Genomic DNA, 18139 nt, shown 5'->3' on the forward strand with positions numbered 1-18139 from the left:
GCAGACCCTCTGGGATGACATACTGTTGTCATTCTTTCTTGGAACTTTGCTCAAAAAGACTCCAGACAAGTGGACATAGCCCGGGAAGAGCATGCTCCCTGCGAAGGCAGATGCTAGTACTACTTTTAAGAAAGGAACAATAAACCGTTTACGCCTATAATCCCAGCACTATGGCAGGCAGAAGCAGGCGGATCTCTGTGAGTTTGAGACCAGCCTGGTCTACAAAGTGAGTCAGGGACAGCCAAGGCTACACAGAGAAACCCTGTCTCAAAAAAAAAAACAAACAAACAAACAAACAACAAAACAAAACAAAAATAAGGACAGTTGGAGAGAACACAAACACACACACACATGTGCGCATGAGCAAAGAAGTCAGCAGAGAGGTGATCACTTCAAGAAATTTATATTGAAAATTTTTCTTAAGAATACATGTGATTTTACAAGGTCATTCATCATAGCACCAGGCCCAATGTTCCATGATAGAAAACAGTCAAGTAACAAATACTCCAGGGACTTTCCCACAGGTATAAATTATGCAAATATCCATTTATATCTTCATTTACAATAATCAATAAATAAGAGCGCATATTCGTACAGCATTTTTTTTTTTTACAAAGATCCCTTTGTTTTAATAAAGCTATAGCTAGGCACACTAAATAGACAAAAATAATCCTTGTACCACAAAATAACATTTTTCTTTTGTCCCCAGCAGTTCTGCAACTTTCAGGCACAAGCCATGAGGTCCCCCAAAATGCCACTGAAAAAGCATTAAGTCTACTAACTATAGCTCAGGCTCTGAAAAAAATGAAACACTGATCAGTACTCAGGGGCTATACTCTGAACACAGTCCTGTCTCCAGGCTAAACAACCTGTCCCAACAACGCTTGGGAGCCCATTTTCCTGTTTCTCTTTGGCTGGTGTTATCATCACAAAAGTAAATAATGCAGGTAGTAGCATCTTAGGTCCAACTTCAAGGGCAGAAGGCAGGTTCACCCTTTACTGTAGACCCTACCTCTATACCGTTCCCTCCCCAAGGATGCTCTACACAGCTCTCTTTGCTAGTGTAAGAGGGAAAGGCTGGGAGTGATGGAAAGATCCAGGCAGTCGCCTATACCTAATTATCCTTGCAGCTGAATTTTTGCATTTCAAAGAATCCCCCACACACACCCAGAAACTGTCTGGGGTGTAGACTTAGAGCTCCCCAAGTTCTACTCCAAACCTTGTAACAGTAAGGCTACCCATGGCTGACCAAACTTCTCCCCAAGGCACCTTTCTCGGACACTAAACCAAGCGCTAAAGTTTGGCAGTCTATTCATTTACACAAGTGCATTTATGGAGTGAACAGGCCATACACTGAAATGAAAACAAAGAGATGCCTTGCTGAGCCTGGAACTTTAAAACCCAAAGGGCTTTTGTTTTTGGTCCTTCAGCCTTCTAGCCAGAGAGGTAAAGTGCCCATGGCTGAGCCAGGGAGTGATTCCCAGGCCAGAGGCTGCCGTAGACCTGGGAACTTCCCAAATTTCCTTTAAAACATGTCTCAATCCTCACGGGGCATTTAAGGACACAGGCATTCTATGGTTGTCCTTTGCTCACAGCCTTGCAGTCTTAGTTCCTACTGACTTTTGATGTCCTGGAAAAAAAGCATTTGCTGAAACAAGTGAGATTTTTCTATTACTTTTTCTTTTTTTGTAAATAACAATGCAAAGTTCATGATTTTTAAACTTAAAGAAAAAGGAGTCCCATGTAATAGGTTGATTATGACTGCATCCAAGGAATTCACAGCCTTCTGCCCTTGTTTTGACACTTTAAAAAATTTATTTGCAGGGTTCTCGAAATGGCCCAGTGATTTAAGAGCACTGGCTGCTCTCACAGACAACCTGGGTTTGGCTCAAAACTTTTTGTAACTCCAGTTCCAGGGTTTCCAACACCCCATTCTGGACTCCTAGGGCACTATACACAGAGTAAAAATATATACATTCAGGCAAAACATTCACACACATAAAAGAAATCTTTTTAAAGCTTATTTTGTGGGTTTTTTTTTGTGGGGGGGCAATTGTTTTGATTTGTCTTGTTTTGTTTTGTTGAGATAGCATTTTACTCCCCGGTCCAGGCTGGCAACCTTCCTGCCCCAGACTCCTCAGTGCTAGGATTATAGGTGTGCACCACCATGGCTGGCTTTCAATCCTTATTTTTCACTAAATGCTTCTTTCTCTAGGTTTATGTTTAGAGGAGAAAGAATACCTGAATTCTTTCTCTGAGAAACATGTGTTGGAGGGAGAGGGGGAGCAGTTTGGGGCAGGACATGGTGTTGACCGAAGTGACTGCGAGGCTGTGTGTTTGTTTTTGGATGATGAGATTTTACTGCTACAAAGCTGGAGGCCAACATTTTGTTGCTGTTGTTGTAAATTTGCGTTTGTAGGTTAACCGTGGATTTCACGCGCTCCTGAGGGATTTAAGAGCTTATGACACAGGTTGGGCCAAGTTGTACCAAAACTTGGTGGGGTAGAGAGAGGGTATACTCATAAGGAAGGGCTGACTCAGAAACCCATCCACAACTCCCAAATAGACTGCTACCTCAGAACCAGAGTCTCCGCAGGTTATCACTGTTTTTCTAAGCAGTGAAGTTCATCACAGAAGTCGGAGCTTGTTGGCTCTAAGCTGTGGCCACCTGTTCATTCTTTCCAGTGCTTTTGATCCTCCCTGAAGAAAATACTTCCCTGGACTGTTGGCAGGGCCAACTGAGTTTACAAGTATACAATGGCTTAACACTTCCTCTTGTAAAAGCTGCTAGATTTAAGACTGGGCAGCTGGCGATAAGGTATCTGGGACTAGAGAGAAGCTGGCAGAAGCCATAGTCCAGTAAATCCAGGGAATGAGGCACAGTGTAGGCATGGCTTTTCTGTGTCACTCTGGGCTGTCTCACGTTGGCTAATGGGTGGAAACCTCCATAGCAATTTTCGGCCAATGAGAAAAAAACAAAACAAAACACAAAACAAACCTAGCACTAACAATCTGCAGCCACTCGGCCTAGGTCCTGGAAGGCGCATGAGAACAGCTGCCTCATCAGGACCATAGATGATGGCCAAGCTAGAAGACTTGGCTGCTACTCAGATCCTGGATACTGTACTTGCCTCATCCTGAGTCCAGACAGAAAAATGAGTGAAGACTCCTAAGGACAGTGTCTCCAAGCAAGAGGGAGAGGGAGGCTAGGCCTCAGACTTCACTCAGCCCTCTGCAGTTTGAGGAAGAGATGAACTCACAAGGAAGGAGTTGACTTCATCAAGCAAGTGACATCCACAGAAAGAGACAGCTCTCACCATGGAAGCCAGGCTCATTATGTTCTTCCAAGGGGTCCTCACTATTCATTGGCTGACTGGTGAGATGCGCTCCAGGGGTGTTCCGAGGCCTCACTAAGGGTGGCTGGAGTTTCATATAAACCTTCAGTGGCAAGGAATGTCCACACCAAAGTCACTAGCTACAAAGGTGATGAGTCTATCTTTCCTCATTTTTGCTTTCTTTGTTTCTGTTTGTTTGTTTGTTTGTTTGTTTTGAGATAATGCCTTACTGAATTGCCTGTGCTGGTATTGTAGCTGGAGAGTCACTTTTGATCCTCTGCCTCAGTTTCATCTCTAAAGAAGGTATTAGACCTTCACATGACCCCCAAGGCCACCAGACTATGATTTGGAGAAGCCTTGCCCTCTTGATGCCACTGCTTACAGTGCAGGTGAACGCTGCTAGATCTAGGCTGAGCCCAGCAGTGGAGAAACACTGGCCTGGATATAGAGTGTTGGAGCATATTTCTCCTCCAAGGTCATACCTGTCCAGCAGCCCCCAGGCTCTGTCACCGACAGCTAGGGAAAGTCACACACTTTTAGGGGAAAATCCTCCCCACACTCCAGACACCAACTGGTGAAGAACCTTATCTGCTGTCTGGCAAATGTCAGTGTGGACATTCTCCTGGCAGTGGGGAGCTGGGTGCCAGGCACAGTGGGGCTAGAAACCATGTAACCTCATAGACTTGTGTCTTGTAAGGATTTCGGAGATTTAAGTTTTCTGTGGGAGCAGGTGGTAAAACTGGAAATATAGGAGAAAAAGGACCACTCTGAGCCATGACCTGCAAACAGAGCTTCCTTGTGCTGCCTGATGCTCTCCCACCCTTGACATCTCATGGCTTCAGAAGATTCATCCAAGACAAGCTGATAATGAAGTCAGCAGGGTAGCGAGCCACCTAACTCAACCAGCAAGAAAACACAGAGGCATTTATGGATCAAGATGCCACACAGAAGCCAAGCATGGTGGTGTATGCCTGTGACCTAGCACTTGGGAGAATGGAGCAGGAGGATCAAAAGTTCAAGGCCAGCCTGTACTATTTAGTAAGACCATGTCTCAAAGAACAAACACAAAAAGCAGCAAAAGTAAGCAAAGGATGGAGTATACAACATAGGTGCTTACTTACGTTTGACATCTGTTGGAATAAATGCAAAGGAGAGGAAGTTCCACAGTCATGGGCAGGAAAGGACAGGTCAAAGGCCAGACACCACCCAAACAAAGCTGAAGGGGAACCCAACAGAGAAAGAGGCCAGGCAGGGTCCTCATGCCGTGGGCCTGCAGGGTGCAACACTGAGGAACCACCCACTGTGGCACCTAAAATGGGCTTCTGGTGTGGAATGGTGAAGGTAGGGTAAGGTACAGTGCTGATTTGTGGGCCCCCTGCCCCCACAGAGAACAAGAAAACTGCAACCCAGGGACAGACTAAGCAAGACAAGAGCAAGTTCTGGAGGTTACATAGTAATTCCTGAGACTGTGTACTTCAGGGCCAGAACACAGTACCCAGAGGTTTCTGGGTCTCATCCTCTGGTTTGTGCTCCTGACCAAGGGAGCATGTGGGAGTTAAAACCCAGAGCCTTTGTTCTGTCCTAGCTGAGGGCTGTATCTGCTCAGGGAAAGAGAAAACAGCTGTCCTCCGCCAATTAAACCAAACGGGTGTGGTTGGTGGCCTCTGCCCAGAGGGGACACCATCGCTAAGAGTGCACAAGTGCACTGCAGGGGCTAGCAGCAGCCTTGCCGTGTGTGTCCCTCTTTTCCAGCAGGGGAGTGGTGGGAAGACCTGTAAGAAAGCGCTAGTTAAGCCCCAGAAGAAACATGCAACTGCTGATATGGCAGGCTCCCGGGGGTGCCACTGGGTGGCACTAGAGAAGGATCTCCCCAGATGGTTGTCAGAGCTTCCTGCCAGCTCCTGGACACATCACCCTGAAACGTGAATAGACGTGGAGATCTATTCAGAATGTGGAAGGCAGAAACTCAGCCCAACCAAGAGAAATGGGATAGAGAAGAAACAAAGGCGATTCTGAGAGCAGGCAACACTCTAACACATCAGCCGAAAAACAAAACAAAAGAAAACAAAAACAAAAACCACCCAAACCCGACACTCCTGAACCAAGACAGGATGCTATGCAACAAACCCCAGAGAACAAGAAGGAATTTCAAAAGAAAACGTTCATGTTGAGAAGAGAAGATGGAATAAATCCCCCTGAAAGCAGGTAAAAACAGAAGTGGGAGACTTAAGAGATAAAAATATGAGGGGATGAGCCAGGGAGGTCCAACACTGGGATAACCAGGGATCCAGAAAGAAAAAGAAAAAAGTATTGCAAGAGAATTTAAGAAATTTTCCATGAGGACTCAGCACAGGTGCTACAGCAAAGATACAACACACTCAAGTCAGGCCACCAAGAGAAAAAGACTGGGCATGTCTCCTGGGATGGGGAGCGTCTGCATCATGCAGAAAGGCATGGGGATGGGAATGGCATCAGAAATCTTAAGAATGTCATTGGAAAGCAGCAGCAAAGGGCACTATTTTTCCACCTGCAGATCTATGCCCAGTCACATGGTAAGGACATAAGAAACACACACACACACACACACACACACTTTAAAAATAATAATAATAAAAAAAAATTAAGATGTCAAGTGATTGGATGGCTTGCCCATCAGCTTTCATTTCCAGTCTCTTCCCCCACACTCATATGAGATTAGGTTTTGTTTTGTTTCTTTCTTTTTTTTTTTCCTCTTTAAAATAGTCAACTTCCTGCCAGCCTGAACTGAATGACTCTTGGGCATCTTGCCTGCAGAAATTTTAAAGGCTGTTATAAGCTATAGGAGGCGAGAAACAGTGTGTGGAGACTTCTGACCAAGGTCTAGACCCATAAAATAAACGATTCACATCTGGGTCAGCTCTTCTTTGGTACCTCATCTGGGCAAGGACTGTGCAATGCGCTAGGTCATAAAACATCACACATATGACCTTTATCATCTGTACTTTTGAACTGCCAATGGAACCAGGGAGCTCATTAAGCAGTTCACTTTCTATGGAGCTTTGGGACTTCAATCTGGAATTGTCCCAAGCTCCCAAAAGCTTTCCCCTTAGAAAAGCCTCAATTCTTTTTGGGAGGGGAGGCAGACACCAATCAAAATGGTTGGGAAGCCAGGGTTTTGGCTGTCCTGACTCAATGTGCTATGTAAACAGTCTGAATTGTGTTTAAATATAAGCAAGTCCTTGGCTTGCTTAAGGAGAATGACACCTGGACCAAGAACAATGCTCGTATGTCAAATGCAAGATGTGATGTTCCCTCTCCATCGTCGGTTTGACTGTGTTCAGTATTGGCATGGAAACACATCTCTGCATGTGTCTCTGAGGGTTTTTCCAGAAAGAGGCAAGGCCCACTTTGAATATGGGCAGTGCCCTTCTGTGGGCTGGGGGTCCCAACCTGAACAGAAGGGAGACAGTGGGCTGAGCACCAGCGTTCGTCTCTCTTTGCTTCCTGATGGTGGACACAGTGTGACCGGCTGCCTCACGCTCCTGCTGCTATGACCCCCACACCCCGTTTATCACAGATGGTACCCTGGAACTCTGATCCTCAGCTCACCTCCTTCCCCCCTCATTTCTTAGGTTGTTTTTGTCAGTTATTTTGTCACAAGAGAAGTCACCAATACATAAGCTTTTACAGATGTCAAGAACATTCTAGAAGGAGCTAAGGATAAGATTAAAGACTAATAAAAGGTCTAAAAGTGATGGCTTTGTTAGAGTGAGGACATTTTACTTAGCTTTTTCAGGATACTTGTGTACCTGGCTGGAAGTTTTCTACAAAAACAACAGTTCTGGACTTGGGGTTAGGTGGCCTGGGTGCTCATGGCCAGTCTATTTCAAGTGGGCTGTGTGACGTTGGCCAGCCTGCTCTGCCTCTCTAAGTTCAGTGAAACAAGATGCTCCCTGAGGCCCCCTCCTGAGACTAACAGTTTATGGTTTTATAAAGGCCGCCTAGGAGATACTTCTTAAGAGGGATGGGAAGGGGAGGAGAAGCCTAGAGTCTTTCTCAGACCTGAGTCTTTGCAGAGAAGAACACAGAGAATGCTACGGTGGGAGCTGAGGATGACAAGAGGGTGAGGAAAGAAACCTTCCTCCTTTTGCAAGCTGTCTGCCCCAGCCTACACCTTGGTACTTTGCAGAAAGCCTTGGAAGAACTGTTATGGTTGCTGAGAAGGATGCTGGTGCCAAGGTGGGCATCCTGAAATCTGCAGAAACGCTCCCAGTTCTGCCGTTTGTGGGAGCTTATTCTGGCCCGGGCACTTCCAGCGATCTCCTCCCCTCCATCTCCCACCCCCATGAGGGGTGCTCCTCATGCTGCCTCACAGAGACTTCAGGTTCCATACAGAGTGGGAGTCAGTCTCAGGCTATCCCAGTAAGCGGGAGCCTTGCTTCTGATGCAGTTCTAATCTGGCCCCTTCTCTGCTTTCTTCTGGTAGGAGGTCCTGCTGGCAAGGAAGGCTTGCAAACTACAGCTTTACCTCAAACCAATCAATGCAAAAGTGAATTTAAAAAAATGCAACCCTCAGAGAACAACAAGGCAAAATACCAGTGACTTCTTTGGAGTCTGCTAACGCCCAGGTGTAATTCCTGGGGAGATGGCAGGTACGAGCTATTGAACTCCCCCCAGTCAACGCAATGGATCCTCAGACTGGAATAGGTTCGTGGGAGTCGTAGGATCTTCACTCAAACACTTGGAGGAAAATTGGGCTCCTTTCTTCCTACTATGGATTCCGTTCCTTCTCGAAATCAGACAGACCCTCCCCTGAGGTAAAAGTAAGTAACCCAAGCTCCTCCAGGACCTTAGAAACCTGCATGTGCACATGCTAAGACCCAGGTTTGGGGTACACATTAGGAAAGACTTGCATCTGACCAAACAAGGCACATAAGGAGATATCCTGTCCACAGATCCAGCCTCAAACCTGAGCTTGGAGCACACAGTGAGGGAGGAAAGCACGCTTGAGGGTCTTAGAGAATCAAGGGGAAACTCGAGCAAAGACTGAACCAGACAGCGGCAGGAGGTGGGGCCTGCGTTCCCTCCGAGGTCTTCCATCTCTTAGAAGTGGCTCCACCCTGAACAGACAGTAAGATGCGGTAGGAAGACTCCACCCTGGCCAGGGTCCTGACTTTTTATTCTCCAGACACGTTTCAGAGCCGACTGACATCAAGCTGGGGGAAGAGTAGCAAGCAGTAAACCAGGAGCCAGAGGAAGAGAATGAAATAGATCACATCGGGCTGTTGTACAAACTGTGTCAAGGAGTCGTTGGGTGGACTCTGGCTCCCCAGGGCCACAGCTTCTCCAGAGGGGTTGGTGCCAGTCCTGCGGAGGGAAAGAGAGGGGACAGGAGCATCACTGGTTGGAACCTTAGATGGCAGGACCACATCCTGATGCTCAACCCCACTGCCCACCTACAGGTGAAGGTTCCCGTGATATAGCAGGGAGGTCCCCATCTGTGTGCATGCCCCAGGAGGGGGTCCATCCAGGCAGCCCTTGGAGCACGCACACAGACTCCAGCCATTTCCAGGACCTTGCAGAAGGAGCTCTCTGGGGCCCATTTACAGATGGGCACAGTGACAGCCATGGGGGAGCAGTTGTCACAGGCCACACAGTTACTTTGGGACAGAGCTGATCCTGAGCCAGATCTGGGACAGCCCAGGAAGAGGAGGGAGGACAGCCAGCTAGCTCTCCGCTATGCCTCGGTTAGTGAAAGGGACTCTGACGATTTCAAAGCAGCCACCAGAAAGAAGCAAGCAAAGTCACCGCAAGTTTTGTCTTTGAAATACTGCCTTCAGAAGAACTGCTGGCTTTGATCTGGGCCAGAGCTGCCTTTCTTTTATGTAGCGGGAGGCAGTGTTGTTTAACGTGCCATTTTGCTCTTGCCTGGCAGGAGATAAACAGGGCACTGGCAGGAGAGGATGGGTGGTACTAAGAACCAAACCCCAGCCCCAAACCTCCCAAGGGAAAGGTAGGAGGGGTGTGGTGGAGGGACTGACAGACAGAAGCCTGAAGTCTGAGCTTCTCGGGGCCGTTTCTAGGCTTTGGATGGGGACAATGAAAGCCCAGACCATCTGCTGACCAGTGATAGGCCGGAGGTGTGACACCTGCAACAGCCTGACTGATGCCGGAATAGCAGACATTGGGCAAAGTTTCTCTCTGGCCCACAGAGGAAAAAAAAAATAATTATATTTGTTGCTGCCTACATAAAGTTCTTATTTTTCAGTGTTCTACCTGATCAGAGCTAAAAGCATTTTCTCCCCAGCTGCAGACTCCTTTTGGTGGAAAACTGAAATTAGCACTTCCATCTTAAGCCCAGGAAGGAAGCAGAGAATCCTGTTTGTATTTGTTTTGAGGACCCCAAAGAGTGGAGGTCTAAGCGCTCTGCCCCCAGGACATTGGGCAGAGACTGCCAACCCCAGCCATCTAAAATCCCTCCAAGCCCATGCAAGCCTGCAGGGTTGAGACAACAGAAAAGTAACTGCTGTGCCTTTAACAGGGGTAGGACCGCGTCAGAACTAGAGAGAGTCTGTTCTGGGTCGCTCAGGTTCTAAGTGGACCCGTTTACTACGGTAACTTGAGAACTATCAACCAAACAATTCAGTTCTCCACCGGGAATGAATACTTTCATAGACAGCCTGGCATGTTTGTATTCCCGCTTCATGTCTGCTCTGATGCCGTAAAACTGTAAAATCAGCTCAGTGAGCTTCTGAGAATTGTACCTGCAGTGGGACAGAAGGGACACAGGGTCAGATGCTACAGGACGGGACACATACAGCTCTACCTCTGACAACTGGCTTCCACCCCTGAAGTATTCAGACACAGCCTCAGACTCAGAACCCAGACACATCTTGTTACTCATGCATCCTGAGCTCTGCTCGGCCCCTCTGTCCGTATCTCAGGAGTATCTAACTTTTCCCTCATTGATTTACATTCATTTTATTTGGAATGGCTATTCTGGTATTTTCCCAATCATTAACATGATCAATAAGCTATAGTTGAAAAATAACGGCCCCTGTGAGGTAGGATATACATACACAAACACACATACATATACATACATATACAGTTAAATAAATATATTTATTTAACAGTATATTTAAATATATAGAAACGTATTTAACACGCACAAACTTCTGGATTGAGGCCACCAACCTGTTTAGCACTCTGTTTCTCCTGTCATCCAGATCGGCTGCGTTCCTCAACTGAACATAGCTAAAGTGGTCCTACAGTGAAATTTATAAACAAAACCCCGCAACCCAATTAGTAAAGATGAAATCTCTGAAACAGAAAACAAGGTGATTTTAAGCTTACAAGGCCGACCGTGCCACGCTTTTCTCGATACTGCAGACATCTAGTTTCAAAAATCAAATTTTCTAAACAGCAGATACCAAATGCCTCCTTCCCCAAGCCTCCCACCCGAGGGTGACGGGGAAGAGGCCCACCCACCACCTAGACCGGATGTGAGGTGAGAGCCTCGGCAGGACTCAGCACTTGTAGATGTCACAAGGATCCTTAGCGATCGGGCACCCTCCCTTTGACCCTTGCTGTGATCTCTCTAGGTGTGGGTACAGGGGGCTTGGATTCATTTGTTTTGTTGTTGTTTGTTTGTTTGTTTTTTTATGACAAAGAGGCCTTTGGGCTTTGAAATCAATGCTTTATTTACACCTCTTCTTGCCCAAACCGAACATCCGATTGGACTGTGCTTAACAAGGGTTCGAGTGTGTCTGTCTTCTATCCCAATGTAAGGTTGGTGCTGGCCAGTAATCTCAAAGCTCAGGGCCGGGAAGGGGAGGATGGATGAATGGACGGAAAGGTACTGATTAGCGGGGGGGCCATAGGAAGAAATTCACATACTAACCAATTCCAAAGACCTATTAGCATGTCGCCGAATGTAAATGCTGGAGTCACTGTGACTATTCCTGAAAAGCAAAGACACATTGTGAATGGGCACCACTCGGCCTTCCACAGCAGTTAAGTACAGTCTTGGCTTCAGACCCCAGGACAGTTTGTAACTATTTGTCCATACAGTTAAAACAGACAGACAGGTGTGGCCACAGACACTGGGCCCTCATCTATACCAAAGTGCAAATCAGGGTTTTTAATAGAAAGCAGCCTGCATGTTTCTAAAACTCCAAGGACTTGGGCCGGGATTGGGGCCTTTCTATCCAAACCTCCTGAGATTTTGGGATTCACCTGCAGTCCCCTGCACATTAAGGGTGGGACTGGGCCCAAGGCCTGGAGGCTGGCCTTCCTCTCTGGTAATCCTTGCTATATGGTTACTTTCTGCCCAGCTAGCCCTAGGGGCTACCACCATTTTTCCTTTCATGCATAAGGAGGCTGGTCTTATGCCCACATCTTTGAGGCTGACATGGGACGGCCCTCAGTCTTTTGAGCAGAGCTGATGCCACCCACAAGGTGGAGGCAGAGGAATCCTGAGCCGTGTTGACATGGTTCCTGACTGAGAGGTCAATGCTGGCTGAAAACTGACATCTCTATCCAGTTTTCTCCCTCTCTAGAATGTGTCACCCCACCTTCTTCAGAATGCCTTGCATCCTAGCCTGCTGCCTAACAGAATAGGGTATCTGGTGGGTACTATGCACCTCAACAGTGTCCTCTCAGTTTCCTTTAAGGAAGCTCTCTACACAGCCCCCCAGGGCCTGGCACTTGGCCTAAGTACATATTCTCAGAAAGTCCCTGGACCAGTTCCTGCGACATATTCCCTGTTGCTACCACAGCACTGGAATGAGGAAAAATGCAACACCAGAGGCAAAAGGAACCCTGGGGTCTAGAGCTCAGCAGTGTCCAGAGTGACCTGACCCCCTTCATGGTGCAGCTGGGGGGTGCAGAACCCCCTTCATGCCCTTATGTGTAGGTAATGCTTCCTAACTCAAAAACACATTCCTGGTAAGAAGGAATGGCCTCTCTGTCTGCTTGGCTGCGGCAAGCTTCTCTTCTCTTCAGGTGGTTTTGCACTACACTCTATCAGTATGGGCCTTACAGTGGGTGTGAATCCTGACCTTTACTCTCCCAGAAACCAGGCCCTGAGGACCCACCTCCTGACCTCCAGGAGACAGGAGCACAGCCAATCATGCATCCATCTACCCAAAGAACCAAGCACCCACTGCAAGCCAGTGCCATGCTAAATGATGGAGTAAACTCCATGCCTTGCCTTTGCCAGAGAGTGAGTTCAAAGCCAGCCTAGGCAACATGCATGAGGCTATGAATTCAGTCCCAGTGCAGCCAGAAATTTTAAAGGAGAGAAATGACTGTTCTATGAAGAAGAAGAAGAAGAAGAAGAAGAAGAAGAAGAAGAAGAAGAAGAAGAAGAAGAAGAAGAAGAAGAAGAAGAAGAAGAAGAAGAAGAAAAAATCTGATGCTACGGTACCAGAATGTAGTAAAAATAACCCATGGGAATCCAAGACAGCTGCTTGGAAGAGTTATAATGGAGTGGTCCCCTTAGAGGCTGAGCTAGAATGATCTAGGGAACAGAGTTGAATGCAGAGGACAGCTCACCAGTTTGACAGAGCCTAAATCAAAGTATGAACCCCACCTGAGGTAGAAGGCCAAGGCCAGAGGTGTCTGGTATGAGCATGAATGATCACATGGGTCCTGTGGGCTACTAGGCATGTCTGCCGAGGCCAGTAAAAAGCTATGCAGGAAGACCAACTGAGTCATAAGCAGAAAAACATTTCTAGGAGAGAGGAACCCAGAGAATCGTATCCTGCGACCTCAAGCCAAGTGTCAACTTCCTGGAAGCTCAGTTTACCCTGGGGCCAGCAAATGGAGACTCCAGGAATCCCTTACATAAATGAGCTCACCTCAGTGCTGCCGCCTGCTTACCCTAGGGCTGCAGAGTTCGCTGTGCTTAGGTCTACCTGAACCTCAGCAGCCTTAGCCACACCATGCCTGAGTGAGATGGGAAGCAGAAACCGAGAGGTAACTGCTCCCTGTTCTGTGACCAGTGACCAAACTCTGTGTAGGCCATGGCCAACCATACCTCATGCCCACAGACACAGACATTTCCTTGTCTGTTCTCCTCAGCTGACCTCCATGGGCTGGCCTTTGCTTGCACCTTCCCCTGATGCATTGTCTATCCAAGACAAGATGCTCACTCACCCCTAGCAAGCAAGCCCCTGCCTCTGTTTCTCAAGTGACAAGACTTTGGTGACGTACCTGGAAGGGACCCTGTGTTCACAGGAGTTTTCTTCAAGGTCATCTGAGGAGCGGACAGTCCCAGGGGCTATAAATAATGAGCTTTCTACTTGGTCCACATGTTTCCTTTTTTCTTTCTTTTTACTGCTGGTTGAGGTCTCCATTAACTTTTCTTCTAACGGCTTTGTGGGGAGTTCCGGGTTTGAGGGTTCTTGGGACTAGAATACAAAATAGCCAAAATGCAGGTCAAAATCCCTGCTGAAGGAGACGGCATCATTACCTGGCTCTACTCCAATCCAGCCGGTGTCCCCTCCAACTCAGTTCATCTTATGAATTCTTTCCAGCATGGACGGCCCAGCGAAGAAGCCCACCCCACTTCCTGCAGCTTGTGCAGAAATCAAAGGCTGTGACTCAACGGAGGGAAGGCAGCAAGTTTTGGAGTCAGGAAGCTCTGCTATGAAATCCTGCCTGGGTCAGCTACCTGACCTCAAGCCTGACTGTCTCTCATTAAGCCTCACTTTCCCAGCTGTGAAATGGGTACAACCACCATCACCCTCTTCCATCTGCAGCACGGGGTTCCTTAGAAGGATGTCCCTTCTAGCGGGCAATGGCTGAACTTTCAATATAGTCAGCTACCCAAACAGGAACAAGTCCTGAGAGCCAGGTGGCCGAGTACATAGGAGGTCCCCAGAGAGGGACACACAGGCAAACACAGAGTCTGTAGAAGGACACTGATATTTGTGCCTTGGGTGGAAGGGATCACAGGACCACATATCTAAAGGAATGTCTAGCCACTGTCACACCGGGCACCTGATACCCATCAGCAACTCCCCCATTGAAATCAGGAAGTATGGGAGCAGGCAGGGTGGACCTGCTCAACAGGGGTCAGGCAAGGGACCTGGAGGGCTGGCCAGCTGCCCTGAACAAAGCTCCTGGCAGGGATTGAAAGTGCTCTTAGCCACATGAGACCATTGTCCGTCATGGTTGAGCAAAGGGACCATTCTTAAGGGGGAAATGAGAAAAGTATTTTTATTTATTCTATTTTTGTTTATTCTATTTTTATTTATTCTATTTCTATTATTTATGATCAGAACAAGAAAAACTGGCCATTTTCTGGGCTTAGGCTTGCTCCGATAGTCTTTCCTTTACTTTTTGAAAGGAGGAAGCCAGGCGATGGTGGCACATGCCCGTAATCCCAGCACTTGGGAGGTTGAGGCAGGCAGAATTCTGAGTTTGAGGCCTGTCTAGTCTCCAGAGTGAGCTCCAGGACAGCCAAGACTACACAAAGATACCCTGTCTTGACAAAAACGAGAGCCAGGTATCACTTCCTCGTGTGGTAGGAAACAGACTCAGAGCTCTACACCCATGGGCTTTGCTCACTCCCAGGGTAAAGCGGGATCTGTACTTCGGGTCCAAGTGCAAATTGGGGTTGGAAGCAGCAGACAAGAAAGGCTGTGGGTCAGACTCATAATACAAGTTGTGTCAATATCACTCCCTCTGTGCCCAGAGCTGGGGAAGAAAGTCTGCTCTGGCCCCCTACCCTGCTATCCCGCTGGCCACCAGTAAGACTTGGGGCAGGATGGGATTTTAAATCTCCTAACTGATCACATGACTCCAACCCAGGGCTTCCGGAACCACGCCTGTCCATTGAGCACACAGCAGGTGCTCAATCTGAATCTGGCAATTCCCAGCAGAAAGCTTATAAAGATGAAGGGCCAGGCACTGAGTAGCTCTCCCACACCCCAGAGCCTCTCTGGGTCTGAGGAAACTCCCTTTGCTGAACACTTCACAGCGCCAACCCCATGTCAGATGCCATGTTCTCTGTGGCCACCTCGCTGAGTAGTGTGGCACACCTCCCCTTTCCCTCACCTTGCTCTGCTGCTGGACAGGACGCTTCTTCCAAAGGGGCTGAGCCAGTGGCTCTCAACCTTCCTTGCCCTGTGATACAGTTCCTGCTGACCCCGTAATAAAACTATTTTGTTGCTACTTCATAACTTAATGTGGCTATGAATTGTAGTGTAAATACCTGACACGCAGGATATCTGATACATGTCCCCATGGGGCTCGAGACAGGTTGAGAACCTCTGCTGAGTTGCCAGGCATCTGAACTATTGGAGCTGAGCCCAGGCCCTTCTCCTCTCAAGTGTCTCTGCATGTCACCCCACCAGGACTCCCAGAGCTGCAAGGCAGTTCTTCATTGGAAGACCTCGCCTGCTCCCCAGGGCATCAGGCCAGGGCTCTGCGCACCTGCCCCCTCTTGTACCCTCCTTGAGCCACTGGCTAGATAGAGTGGAAACACGAGTGGCTGACAAATGTGTGCTCAGCTGCTTGAGCTTAGAATGAGTATCCCCATCCTGCCTACACACTCCATAGCGAATCACTAGAACCAAAGAACAGAGCCGGACACAGCCAAGGTGTCTAAGAATCACACTGGAGTTCAGGGCAAGTTTGCCTTATTCCCCAGGTGTCCCCAGATGATCTGATAGATTAGGCTGTCTATTCATAGTTTAGGCTGACTATTAATGGCTGCTTTTAAATGAGGGACTCCCATTTGGGTGTTGACCTAGTACTTGCGGGAGCCTCCTGGAAGGACATTAAGTTCTACACCTTACGGGTTCCATAAGGGAAGGCTTACAGAGGGAGAAGCTCTGAACTCCCAAACCTCAAGTACCTGCTGGCTCTCCCCAGGACCATCCTCTTTGGTTTCCCTTGGTTGCTGGTCCTTTTGGGAGGGCAGAGAAACGGGTCCTGAGGCTGAGGTGGGCCCCTCAGAGTTCCCGTCGACATGGGACGCCTGGTCACTGACGCTGGGGTGGCTGTTGTCAACAGGCAAGGAGAAGCTGCAGCTGCTTTGGGAGCTGTGGGCCTCCTCATCCTCGTCCCTGGAGTCTTGCATATAGCTCTCTTCCTGCCCCTCCAGCTCTACGTCTTCACTTTTTAAATCCTCCCCACCTTCCGCGTAAGCCTCCAGCACTGCGGCCAGGGGCACCTCATAGTGTGGGTAGTAAAACAGGTCGTGGGGGATGACGGAGATCTTGGAGAGCGGTGGGGAAGGTTTGAAATCCAAGCCCTCTTCACTGTGACTCCTGAGGGTCTCCAGGCTGACACTGGTACTCGGAGGGTTGGACACCATTTCTCCGCCAACCCCGGAGACGGCTCCTTCTGTTTCTCCTTCTTCCTCGCTGCGGTGCCGGGTGGACTTTCTCTTGGCCTTTTCATACACTTCGGGCTTTTTATCTGCAGGCGTTTCTTCTGGAGGCAAAGGATGGCCACAATCTTCCTGTTCGGGGCCCTTGGGAGGAGGCTTGAGTTCATGGGGTTCCACTTCGGAGTCAGTGGACTCTGTCTCTGTGTGGGGAGACTTTGATTTCCTTTTCCCCAGTTTCTCAGTGTGATTCTCGGAACCCTCTTCTTCCCCAGATGTCTTCTCATGGGGTGGTGGAGCCTTATCAAAAACCTGGCTGGTGGAGGCAAAATCTGCTAGGTCTCTGTTAAACTTCGAAGCCTTTAGCGGGATGGCTTCAAAATAGTCATCTTTGTCCATAGGCTCGGCAGTCTGCAGCTGGATCCTGAGCTCAGTGGAGTTGGCCAGGATAGTGTGATCTCCAGGGCACGGGGGAGAGGGGCTTTTCTCACCTTGGCTGATTGGACTCTCTACAGTGCCATTATAGAATGAGGAGTCCTGGGGAGACTGAGCATCATGGGACATACCATCCACACTAACGTCTCCAGGGACCTTGTCTGAGGCAGCTTCCAGCACTGGCCTGGCTTCCTGTTCTGGCTTCTTTTCCTTGGCAACCTCAACCAATAAGACGTGGCCATCCTGCTTTGACAGGTCCTTTGCCGCCTTTGGGCTCCCCTCAAAGCGGAAGTCTGAGCTGTAGAAAGGGTCCTTGCTACATGAGGCATCCTTGTGCAAGTCAGCCTCAAAGTGGACAGTTTTCTTGGTTGGCAAAGAGTTGGACCTCCGGCCATCCTTTCTGGTTGATAAAATGGAAGATTCTGGAGCTGGCTCGTTGGTAGATCCAGCCTTTCCTGGGCTCCCTGGGAGGACCTGGTCGATAATCTGGTATATAAACTCTGTGGAGCTGTCCAACGTACCAGCCAGACTGAAGCCCTTGGCACTCTCAGCCTGGTCACAGACAAAGACCTTGGCAGGTGGCGGGTGGCTGGTTTCATGGTTGACAGTGTAGGCCCGCTCTCCATTCTCGCTGAGGAGAAGGACTCGGCTTTCCTGTTCAGAAGGGCTTTCTTTGATTCGGACAAAGGTGGACTCGATGGGAGCTTCTTTGTCTGGATTCACAAAATCTTCCTGCAGAGAAACACAAGACAACATGAAACCTCAGGTTCTGCCTTCAAGTGTAACTTCCACCCCCTTCTCCAAACTCAAACAAAAAAGTCACTTTAACAGGAGTTTTAATGGTAATGTCAGTCATCCCAAAAAGGTGCTGTGCTGCTGAGATGCAAAAATGCCAGATAAATAGAAATATGAAATCCGCCTTTTCAAAACCATGGGTGTAAAGAGATATCAACACCCTGGATGGAATGTTTGGTGGACAGTAGATAGCCACTCAGCTGCTTCACTCCTGTGCATGCTGCTAGTGGGGAAGCCCGCCTGCCTGAGGTAA

At 48.4% G+C, this 18139-nt stretch overlaps 1 protein-coding gene across 2 annotated transcripts in view; it reads right to left on the bottom strand.

The window, feature by feature from the left end:
* Positions 1-387: 387 nt before the first annotated feature.
* Positions 388-18139, bottom strand: part of Clmn (calmin) — a 94946-nt gene continuing 77194 nt past the window's right edge. The window contains exons 9-14 of one of the 2 annotated variants that reach the window (XM_060388121.1): positions 16183-17823; positions 13533-13729; positions 11218-11278; positions 10512-10582; positions 9986-10078; positions 388-8681 (exon numbers count right to left, since the gene is read on the bottom strand). In XM_060388121.1, the coding sequence (XP_060244104.1) occupies positions 8510-8681; positions 9986-10078; positions 10512-10582; positions 11218-11278; positions 13533-13729; positions 16183-17823 (2235 nt within the window). In that variant the 3' untranslated portion in view covers positions 388-8509. The remainder of the gene's footprint in view (positions 8682-9985; positions 10079-10511; positions 10583-11217; positions 11279-13532; positions 13730-16182; positions 17824-18139) is intronic. The other variant, XM_021647008.2, reaches the window with a different exon arrangement.

Source organism: Meriones unguiculatus, chromosome 7, assembly GCF_030254825.1.
Source record: "Meriones unguiculatus strain TT.TT164.6M chromosome 7, Bangor_MerUng_6.1, whole genome shotgun sequence".
Lineage (NCBI taxonomy): Eukaryota > Metazoa > Chordata > Mammalia > Rodentia > Muridae > Meriones > Meriones unguiculatus.